Genomic DNA, 11,719 nt, shown 5'->3' with positions numbered 1-11,719 from the left:
AAGCAAATGAGGGGAGATGGCAGTTAGGTCATCCATACATTAATTATGCACAAACATAATGCATCAGTAAACAAACACAAGGTTTACATTTTCTTTATCTCTGCCTCTTTTTATTGTTGTATGAAAGACAATGATAACAGATGTAATTTACTGAATACTTTTAACACATACAAGAGAGAGTAAACCCACCATTTAAATAGCTGCATTTCACTATATTTACCAAAAAAAAAAAAAAAAAAAAAAAAAAAAAAAAAAAAGAGGTGGTTACTCAGTCCAATACAAACTCCACCCATTTACACCTTCAGAAGAATCTTTATTCACAAAAATACCAAGCATTTTCAGTAGAATTTCCCACAATAAAATGAAGTACTTATCCACAGGAAAGGCTTATGGGCTTTTTTGCCATTTGGCCCCTACCTGTCTTATACTTACTGATCTGTCCCTATAGAAATCTAGCTCTATTTCTTTTTGTAGTTGTAAGTGGCAATCTCACTGAGATCACAAAGAAAATTTAAATTTATTCTGAAATTTCTATTGTTAAAAGGGAGATAGCAAAATACATACGGCTTTCAGAGCAGACACTAAATGCATTACATTCTCAATCTTTACCCTGCCAAAATATAGGCAGAAGTGTATCTTAGTATGACACTGAAAATACAAAGTGATCTGAGAATAGCAGGTCTTCTCTGCATGGAAGATGATTTGAAAAACCAACACAGTGGCACCTTAAGACTTAAACCAACAGATTTACATTCTCTCAATGTTGCTTCACGCTGTTCTTTTGGTGCTACATGAAGACAGACTGCAGCACTAACCCGTTCATTTTCAAATGCTAGATCATTCAGCAGCCTGCTCTTACTGCATGAGTGCACAACTTCAGCTTTTCTCTCTACCTTGTTTCTCTCCAACCTTGACCCATGTTTTGAGCACACTGAATATCCAAACACTGCCGACAAGAAAACACATACTTTCCCTCCATAGCACCAGAGTAAATTTAAACATAGTGCAGTGAAATAATTTAAAGTCTATATTCATTCTGAAAACTGCTCTAGTGGGCTAAAGATTAAAATACTTTCCAATTATTTCATGGCAATGCATGACAACAGCTTCCCTTTCTATTTCTACTTTATATATTAAAATAAACCAGGTTGTTCAGGTGATCCTGCTCAATTATGAAACTTTCCCAAAACTAAGACTGCTGTAAATTACAGATTCCAGCAGTTTAACAGCTGCTATAATATGAAAAGCTGTTTATAATTTGTAATGTTCTTATAACAGTTCTTCTCAGAATTTAGTAGCAGCTTTACAATCTGTAGCTTCCTGCAGGTACGCCCCAAAGCAGAATCCCAGGGAGGAAAACTGCTTACTGGATAATAACTTAGGATAAAAGAAAAACAATTAAAAACACACAAGCAAAGAGCAAATATTTCGAACACTTTCAACAGCACTCCTGAAGTTTAACTCAGTATGAATTAATCAGAGACTCAGTTCTAGCTTTCTGAAGTCTTTGTTCTGAACAGCCATAGATTGACCTCTGCAGCTCCTGTTGAAAGGCCATTTCCAAACACACTCTGCCCAGGCTCACAGACCTCTCTTGTAGTTTGGGTTTTTTCTTTTTTAACCAAATCTGAATAGGTGTGTCTAATACCGAGTTAATAACAACTTCCACCCATTAATATTAACATAAAGATCTAATTCTAGCACGCGAAGAAGAAAATTTTATCAGCTGAAATCTGCTTTAAATTTATTTCCACTCTCTGGTGCAGAGAAGTCTCTCCTTTCGGGATTGTACTACCAAAAGGTGGTAAACAATTGGGCAGTTCTTTTAATAGTGTTTCACTTACCAAGTCACAGTTAGAGACACACAGAACTGATAATACACATTTTTTAAGTTAAACGATGTTTTCTTGCTATTTCTTGTTGTGCTTCTTATATTATGTCCAGGCTCTATGTAACAATGGGAATATGAAATTCATTATTATCAAATATCAGAGGCCTCCTAGGAGGGGTTGATTCTTTGTCTGCTTTGTGCAACAGTTTAAAAAGTCCCGTTCCAATATTCATCGGAATTCCCATGATGATGCACTCAGAAACACCTAGGAAAAAAAACCATATGTGTTGAACATTTGAAGAGTAAGGATTTACAAAACTATTGTCATTTGCCCATTCTTTATGCATTGCCTATCAAATCTCCTTGAACCTCACATGTAAAGACCAAGGTCTCTTCGCTAGACAAAGTTAATTGTGGTCATCAGATCAGTATGCTATTTGATCTGTGTTACTTACATTCTAGATAGGAAAAATTCAGCCTAGCCTAAACACCTTCTCTAGCACTGAAAGTGCTTCAGAAGGTTTGTTTTTGGAGAAGACACGTTCCCCTCTGCTAACAGCAGAAGATCCAAGGCAAAGTTACTTCATGTTCATTCACTGACTCAGTGCTAAGACTTCAGTCAAATCTGGCCCAGTTCCCTTGAAACCGCTGCAACTGCCCCGTGAAGGAGACATACCATGACTTCAGCTACACCACTTTTTGCATTTTCATGATTCAAAAAGCGCTTGTTTTGAATTTAAAGATTTAGTCTGTCCCAACTATTTCTGACACATATATATACTCCAGATCTGCTGATGTATAAAACTTTTCCAAAGAATGTTCCACATTAAAAGCAAGCTATCAGATACCAGTGGTTTTTTTTCCTCTGCATACTGTTATGATCCAAATGATACTTTCACACATTCTCAGGAGTATAAGAATATGTAAATGTTTAAGAAAATAACAATAAAAATCTGTACCTTTGAATGCACAAAGGATGGAAATTAATTTGCTTAAAATTCTGGCAAGATTTGATTGGTAATTTAAATTTATACGAACTAAGATTCTGTATTTTTGCTTTTAGACCATTGCTGCGTTTCTACTACATATTTTGGAACATTATGCACTTAATCTTGTGCCAAATAGAATGCTTAGGAGTTACTGTGTGTTTAGGTCCACTACTTTGTACAGCCCCTACAGCATGCAGGTTACAATGGATAAATGCTAACACTCAGCAGAATAAAACTTACCTGGTTTTGCACAATAACCCTTCACCCCGAGCCAACCACTAAACCCTGGAAACTGAATTTAGATTTTAGGAATCCTTCTTCCCTTGCCATACTTCCATGTATATAACCAGAAGCCCTTTCTCCCCATCTCCCATTTGCCTCATGGACAAAGTAATGGTTTGCAGCATCTGACAGCAGTCATGTATAGTAGGAAACGTTCAGACAGAACATGCTGCTGTAACAACCAAGTGTATGTTACCTATCTGCTCAGATAGGTAATACTAGAGGTCAATGACAATCCTAATGGACAGGTGAAGATAATGATGATGATTATGATGATGGCAGAAGAACTGCCAGGACAGCACGCTCTGCTCTAATGGCCATTCGAGACTCCTGCAGTGCAACGTCTTGTAACACTACCAGTGACACTCTACAGCAGATCTGAGCATCTGGCTGATGGCTGTGAACTGCTGCTCTCGCTTTCAGCTGGAAGAAGCTAGGCAGAGATGAAGCCAGTCACACCGCTCTTATTGCGGAGTTTTATTTTTGACGCTTCCCTTCCAGACCACCTCCTCATAAATGAGCATCACAGCAGTGATCAGTAGCTCTCAGTTCCCACTCCTAAGTTAGACATGAGGGTGCTGTTGGCTGCTCTCTGGGAAGGGGACAGAAAGGCAAACTGACTTGATCTGCAAGCAGTGGCTTACAGATAGTAGCGCTCCCTGCTGATCCTGCTTCCAGTACCCAGTGGATGCTGCTGGAACTGGACGTACTCCTCAAGCACTCTGCCCCCTGAAAGGTTGCATCAGCAATTCTCAAAAGAAAATGCTGGTCTTTATGTGGGTAAAGCAGGAATCAGCTGTTCCCCATTTTCTTGGGGGAAAAAGCATCCTTCAAGACAAAAGGGATTCAAAGGCCACATGGTCTAAAACAACACCCACACATTCAGGAGAAGCACTGGTTTGAGATGCCCTTCAGTTCAGCACCTATAGTTGATTTTGGGTACATACTCATTTTTCTTGGCAACATTTGTAATTTTTTCCTGCTTTGGTGATGCAAAACTCTGAGTGTCTAAGAATCTTGTCATAGCAATTCAAGGAGATAACTAGTGATGGCCAGGTCAGGCAGCCGCACCACACTTCTTCATACAAGCAAACCAGTATCATCTCTTCAGTTTTGGAAGACAGACAACAATTTTCTGTTTTGTCCATTCCATTTCCTTATTTGAACTAAAACATTTACATAGAAGGTGACATGAGAAGATCTTTGGTTTCCGCATTATTCAAAACAAGATTTTACCAACTCAAGGGGGACTGAGAAAACATTTTCTCTTCCTTATTGTCCAGGATGGAATCAGCCTCCGATAGGATCTTTGCTTTAATCATGGGCAAATAATAATTTAAAAAAAAAAAAAAAATCCTACTCACGTGGAATGCTGGACAGCCAGAAAGTGGCAGAGTTCTTTAAATACAAAGCAGTAATACAAACATTTCTAACAGATTGCAGCAATTCAGGAAATAGACTGTCCACAAAGCACTGGTTGAAATTAACTACGCTTTCTAAAACCACCCAGAAATACACACACACTAGTAAACCTTAACCTAATACATCTGTATTTTTATGCTTCATTAGCACCCAGAAACTCCAAATGAGCGCTGACAGCTCCAGGATGGTAGGGCCCTACATAAACACATGATGAAGAGGGTGAACCCTGCTTGACTTCTTTTCTCTGTTTAATCTACTAGACAGAGACTTTTTAACAAGTCATTCCAAACTGTATGCAGCTTAAACGAGAATGAAATCTAGGAGGAATCGGGGCAAAAGAGTTTAAAAAAAATTTCAATTCCACATATTAGAATACAGGTCAGAATGGCAAAATAAAGAGACAAACAGAGTAACAAAACTCATCTATCTGAATTTTCTGTTTGGCTGTATGTATGTATGCATGTATACATGTATTTTGAACGCTTATCAGATTCTTTCATTTATTCAGTGAGAAGATGATTCAGTGGACATTAATGAACTTAACTTTAAAACTGAAGAACAGGTACATTTCAATAGAAATTTCTCAGGACAGGGATCTTGCCTTTTCTGTTAATGAATGGAGCACTGATAAACAAGGCTTCTAATTAAAAAAAAAAAAAAAAAAACCAAAAAACCACAAAACAACCCACCACAAACGATTTTCATCTATTTAGATCAGAACTAATTGAAGAAGTCAAGAACTTTGCCTTTCTGTTTAGTTCTAGGTACAACTGACTAATCACATAAGCAATTATTATGCACGGTATGGTACTCACCTACGCTACCCGAGACATACGTTGTTTTCCTGCTTCTTATTAGGCATGAAAACAAAACCTGAATACTGAGTGGGGTACTGGATTCCTTTCCTTAATCAGCTCTAAGTGATGAAGATACAAAACTTTCACAATTGCAAAAACCAGAACTACTGACAGTGGGACAAATTTCCTGGCATTTCACTGAGCTATGTGGTGAGAAGTAAAATTACTAGAAGTCTGCTTTAAGAAACATACAACAAATGTCCAACTGACTTTAAGATCTCTGACTTAGATTAGAAGTAGAGAAACATGCACCAAACTTTTAGGATCAAGAAGTATGGATCAGCCTCAGACCTGAAGTTTTTGACATGTAACCTGAACAGAAAGCTTAAAAAGGGCAAAAATCCAGTGCTTTGAAGAGGTTTACAGATGCTGGGTAAGAACCACAAATTGCAACAGAATTTGCAATACCTACCACAAACAGAATCCTTCTGTCCAAAGTAGGCAGCATCAAAGAGATGGTCTGCAGTCTTTTCAAAAGAAGCCAGCATCAACACACTTTCCTTCATTTTTGCCAGTCCAAACCTAGTAATGCCCAGCACTTCACCCTTGATTGATGCGAAAAACAGAAATGCAGTTTTTATTCTAATAAACACATGAAACAAGTAGTAATTAAAAAGGTTACTATCTAAAATATAGCATTGTCATAATATGCTGCTTCACGGTTAAACATCCTGAAGGTTAATAGTTTGGTAGTAATTTAAATAAAACAGATGTGATTATTCATACGCAACACAAGCGGTTATAAATGATTAATAGATTTTTTTTTTTAAGCAAGAACATTGGAAAGATTGAAAGAAACATGGCCATGAGAAAAAACACACAATCATAAACTAGTCGCTGAGCTACAAAATTTGGTGGTCTAAATCTGACTTCAGCTGTCAGAAGATTACAGAAGATGTTAAAACTTCATTTTCTTCACTGTCCGCAAAAAGAAGTAATTAGCTTTTTAAACTAACTTGGTTTATTTCTGCCTCTGTTACTAAAGAACATCCTGATTATAGCAGACTGTGCACAGAGCAGACTGTGCACAGAAGCACAAGTCAGAAGCACAGACAAAAGAATGCATGCTAGGAGCTGAGCAAGTGTAAAACACTGCACTCTGATGCCCTTTTCCACTATTGTGCTGCAGCTCCACATGGCCAACCCTGGGGACTGCTGCAGCTCAATACAACAAAGCCCTACAGTTTTGGGAGAAGTCAGAACTCCTTCATCCATTTTACCCAAATTAAACCCTTGCACTCTGGCAGGCAAAGCGGAAAGTCTTACTTCACTAAGTGTACTCAAATCTAAAAAACGTATCGGATGTGAAAGAAAGTCAATCAATAAAGAACAGATATGATTTTCCACTAACAAGTTCTGGAAGACTGTTCATACTCTACATGTAATCTGATTCTATTTGTAATGTCTGTATCCTTTAACTCTCATATACAGCGTGCAGCTGCTAAGAACCACACCCCATGAGGTTTTCTGCACAGCAAGCCTTAAATTGCATGCATGGTTACCCGAACAGTTGATTTTCATACCACAATTTTTAGGATTCCTATTTCCAATACAAAATTGATTCCCTACTGATTATATCAACTTGTTTTCAGTCAAAATAGACCTTCTTACACCTACCCCCAAGAACTAGATTTAATTAAGCATTTTGTTTGATACACAAACAACAGTATTTGGTCAATACAACTTACAATTAGGTAAACCTATAACTGATTTCCATTTCCCTAGCTCACCCGTCCTAATCAAACATGGTAAAATTAATTTGTACAAACAGGACGATAAAAAGCATAGTACAAACCTTGTAAGTCATTAGATCAGACAGCAGCATAACATGTCTCCTGTCAATGCTCATACCATGGTTCACCATTGTATACTGAATCTCATTGATAATGGTTGTCCGAGCAGCTTCAATTCCTAGTGTCTTCTCTACCTACACAAGAGATTATGTCAGATTAATGAAGAACCAAATGCTTGGGAGCAAATATATTTCTGGAACTAATAGCATCTGATGTCTTTTGCATTTCTCTGGTTTAAAAATATTTATAGAAAAAGCTTCTTTGAAGTGAAGAGTGCTGCCAGTCGAATTATTCTCTTATGTTAATGCATTCTGACAACTGTTAGTGAAATCAGGCTTGATTAGATATCAACTGCTGCATGTGAGCACAAACAAGCATCTGTAAAAAAGATGCTATGGGGAAAACCCCACAGTACCCATTTGAACATTACCTCGTAAGTGTTGTTAGAGGACGTTTTTGTTCCTTTCACTCCGTGAGTAGCCATAACAGCTCGCAGATTATCACCTTCGACTAGAAGTTTATATTTTTCTTTTCCACTTTGTTCATCAATATGAATGACAGCTCGGGAAACCTCTGGTATACCTTGCACTACAACCTTCACAAAACAAAAACACCTATAACTTTGATTTGTACAGTAATGCAGTAGAAAAAGGTAACCCTTTTCAGCATTCAAACCTACTCCAAAGACTGGAGGTCCTAAGAAAGTGCTCAATTAAGATACATATGAAATAATATTTCCTGCTCTTAAATACATTATTGTAAATGTGGCATTCACAGTGTACTATAAACCTTACTCACTACCTACATTTTATATTTTATGCCAGGTGTCCTCACACTCAGGCCTAGGTCTCTGAATGGTGGTAGATCCACACAAACAAAAAGGCATCCTGCCAATAATAACATTCACTTATCACTATTTTTAAAATCCAAAGTAGACAAGTCTCCTCACAGAAAGCTGCAAAAATGCCAGATACTGTCATGTGGTTCAATTCTAGCTGGAAGAGTATGTAACTGTTTCATACAACTGCAGTGCTCTGAATGCTTCAGTAAATGTTGTAAGGAAAGTATCGAGGCTTCCATTTTGTTTAGAAAGATTAGTAACGGAAGCTTAGTTTCAGCTATAAAGCAGTAGCATTGCAATCTAAGAGTTATGGACTCAGCCTACCCTCATTGTCAATACTGACAAGCATTATTTTGTCTTCCCATAGAACAAATTATCATTATTACAAATTATTATTCCCAATTACCTCCCACAAAAGCATGAGACAGCCTTTGTTTTTACCTTTGGTAGTTCTTCCTTCAGGGACTGCAATACATAATACATTGAACTCTTGCTATTTTCACGAGGGGTCACACATACAACTGCTTCTCCGTGGACAGCCACATCCCCAGGCTTTACTCTGAGTTTAGATATGCAAATAGAGTAGCGCACAGTCTCTGCATTCACCTGTGGCAAAAGTCAGCCAGCAAACATCAGGGTATCTCTCTTAACATATGTAAATCTGCTTAAATACATGCAGCAGTCTTTCAACAGAATATAACAAAGCGGAATGTAGAAAAACAAACAAAAATTGTTACTCTCATAAATTGGCATGAGTGGACCAGCCTGTATGTTAACTAATGGACAGAAATGGCATCCTCCCGTTTAACAAGACACCAATAAATGCATGTATGTTTTCTCATTTCCAAATAAAGGAAAAATTACCCACTTTACAAGGAAAAAAAAAAACGGAAAAAAGTTCCAGATGTGATGTAGCCACAGAAAATCCTTCATTCACTTTCTTTTTTTAAACTTCCACTGGTCTAATTTCTGTTTCTGAGACAGGATTAAGAGACCCTTTGGAATTTACCCAAGGCATATTCTGAACAGAACTGAGTAACTCACCTCTAATCTCAGTAGTCTAATGCGTTCTAAAGACAGCTTCACTAGGATGAAACAATCATCTGGAAGAAACACTTCCTCAATATATTCTGAAATCTTTAAGAGATAAGGACGAAAGAGTTACCATATGAAAATGGTTAAAATGCCCATAGCAACTGGCTAATATTTACATTTAAAGCATTAGCAACAATACAGTTTTCCTACCTCTCCTAATAAAGTTTTCTCAATTCTTCCTTTAACCAGACGGGCAAAATCAGGATCATCATCTGTGTCCAACTGCGCTGTAATAATAGGGGTGCTACAAAGAATAAACACACACACACACACACACACAAAAAAAACCCAATTAAGAAATTGCTCAGATAGATTACAGTTGGCAATTTGAGTTACAGCTTGCCTTACGGAACCCCTCTTGTATCTAGAGTAGTATTTAATGAGATAGAGACCTTCAGCATCCTCAGGTACTTTTAAGAAAATTACTGTTCACATACTTCAGGCTGGTAAAAACAAGCAAATGCACAAGAGATTATAACACATCAACTAGTGACCATTTTCATGGTGCATGCTATTCTAGTATTATTTAAGTTTGGCTTCATGGGCACCTAGGAATAGGTATGCTTCAACTACCACTAAACACCAGAAAAATTTACATTATATGAGACACTCCTAATTGAATATTAAACTTAGTAAGTAACCACTTTACCTCATTTAATTTTCAGAAAAATAAAACTTGTCTCTTCTCTGGCCCTAAGTATCACTTAGTTGGACAGACATTAGATTTTTCTGGTTTGGGTAGTCCATGTATTCAACGTTGTCTAGCATAGTACTGAAAACAGGGAAACGCTATCGCATATTGCAAATTTATCCATCAGGTTTCACTTAGGCAAAGGGAAAAAAACCCAAACCAAAACAATGTTAGTACCTAATAGCCTTTGAAGCATTAATGATTTCTTTGATTCTTGGCACACCCAAAGTAATGTTCATTGAAGCAACACCAGCAAAATGGAAAGTCTTCAGAGTCATCTGTGTGCCAGGCTCACCAATACTCTGTGCACAAAGAGCTCCTACTGCAGAACCAGGCTCCATCTGCGCTCTGACAAAGAAATTATCTCATAAAACAATACAGAAAGAGACACAGAACTCAGCAAGACAAAAAATCCTAAGCAAGCAAAGACAGAAAGTATTCTGGTATATATGTAATATACAAGTTTGTTAATGTTTTTTTCTTAATAAACAAACAGGAGAGAGGTTAAAAGGTCACCAATACTCAAGACTGATCTCATGCAAGGCAAGAAGATGCCTCACCACACAGGCATTCCACAGGTCCAGTATAACATCCATAACAGAAAACAAAATGCTCATCCTCCTTCTCCTAAGCATCAAGCAGTAGATTCACGATTCCCCATTCAGGGAAAGCCCATCCACTAACATTTCCAAAACTCCCCTTTATATGTTCAAGCATGAGAGAACTTCATTAAGTCTTCTTTAAGACATTATTATGCAGATTACTTCTTAATCAGAGCAAAATCCAGATATTAATGCCTTCTTGTTTTCATTTTATTCAAAAGCCCTATACTGATGACCTACTTTCCCTTCAAGTTATGCATGTAATGGGCTCTTTCCCACATTTTTCCCTTTCTAAAATGTACGTACTTTGACAACTGTTTGTCCTTACAGTACAAAAAAATTAAGACCACTACTCTATAATATGCAATCTCAAAATGAGATGTGAGTGGTGATTTACCTTCCCCACTACAATTTTGTTCAGATCTGACAGTTAGCATTCTTAAGCTTACACAGAGTGCAATGTGATCTGCTTTTCCAGAAAAAACATAACCTCTGAACTCAAGGCACAATACCGCTTTAAATCAATCTAACTTGTAGCAGCTTCTTGCATTTCCCTCCAATTTCATCCTAGAGAGATGAAAACATCTACACTACCACTATCTTGTTAGAGACCAAGAAAAACAAACAAAAAGCTCCTACAAGTGTGTAACAGAGTCAAGATCATGTTAGCACAAAGCGTGACATAACTCTTCACAGAGTGTGTAGATCAAGAATAATCATCAAGGTGCATATGGATTTGAAACTGATCTATTCAGACATTGTTTCGCATGGACTCTTTGGAGGTTTGGACCAATACCCTGCAAGAGGGGGAGGAAGAAAATGTCTGCCAGTAGGTGTAAAAATATTAGTGTTTAAACAATATCCTCTCTCACTCTGTATCCTACCACTTTTGGCTTTTACCAGAATCTGCTGTCAAAACACGATCTGTGGATATAAGTAGTAAGTAGCAATAGAATAAAACTGTTCACTGGAATGATTACTACTATTTCAGAAGAAAGGTGCCTAAACACAATCAGATAGCTTTGCACGCACAAGAAATACAAAAAGAAATATAAAGCATTTTTTCTATAATGTAAAAGGAAAGAAGACAAATCAGTAAGAATCTTCTAATTAAAGAATCTGATTTGACTCAAGACAGAAAGGTAAAAACCTCAGCTCTGTCACACCTCTACAACTGTTGCACAAGACTCAACTCTGCCTTAACAAACCCACCTGTAGATGGTGATGCTTTTTTTTTTTTTTTTGCATTTTACTTTTGTCTTGCAATGTTTATGTCATTGGGGCCAACTGTTTCTTACTCTTTCTTTGTATTGCAT

General features: G+C 37.3%; 1 protein-coding gene across 2 annotated transcripts in view; it reads right to left on the bottom strand.

Moving 5' to 3' along the window:
• Positions 1-269: 269 nt before the first annotated feature.
• Positions 270-11,719, bottom strand: part of POLR3A (RNA polymerase III subunit A) — a 51,421-nt gene continuing 39,971 nt past the window's right edge. Inside the window, exons 24-31 of one of the 2 annotated variants that reach the window (XM_009641964.2) lie at positions 9,979-10,149; positions 9,261-9,354; positions 9,060-9,152; positions 8,457-8,621; positions 7,605-7,769; positions 7,177-7,308; positions 5,794-5,926; positions 270-2,096 (exon numbers count right to left, since the gene is read on the bottom strand). In XM_009641964.2, coding sequence (XP_009640259.1) covers positions 1,948-2,096; positions 5,794-5,926; positions 7,177-7,308; positions 7,605-7,769; positions 8,457-8,621; positions 9,060-9,152; positions 9,261-9,354; positions 9,979-10,149 — 1,102 coding nt within the window. In that variant the 3' untranslated portion in view covers positions 270-1,947. The other variant, XM_035897252.1, reaches the window with a different exon arrangement.

Source organism: Egretta garzetta, unplaced genomic scaffold (assembly GCF_000687185.1).
Source record: "Egretta garzetta isolate BGI_Z169 unplaced genomic scaffold, ASM68718v1 scaffold56, whole genome shotgun sequence".
NCBI classification, from domain to species: Eukaryota; Metazoa; Chordata; class Aves; order Pelecaniformes; family Ardeidae; genus Egretta; species Egretta garzetta.
Note: the sequence above shows the minus strand (reverse complement) of the source record. Positions and strands in the feature narration are given on the sequence as shown.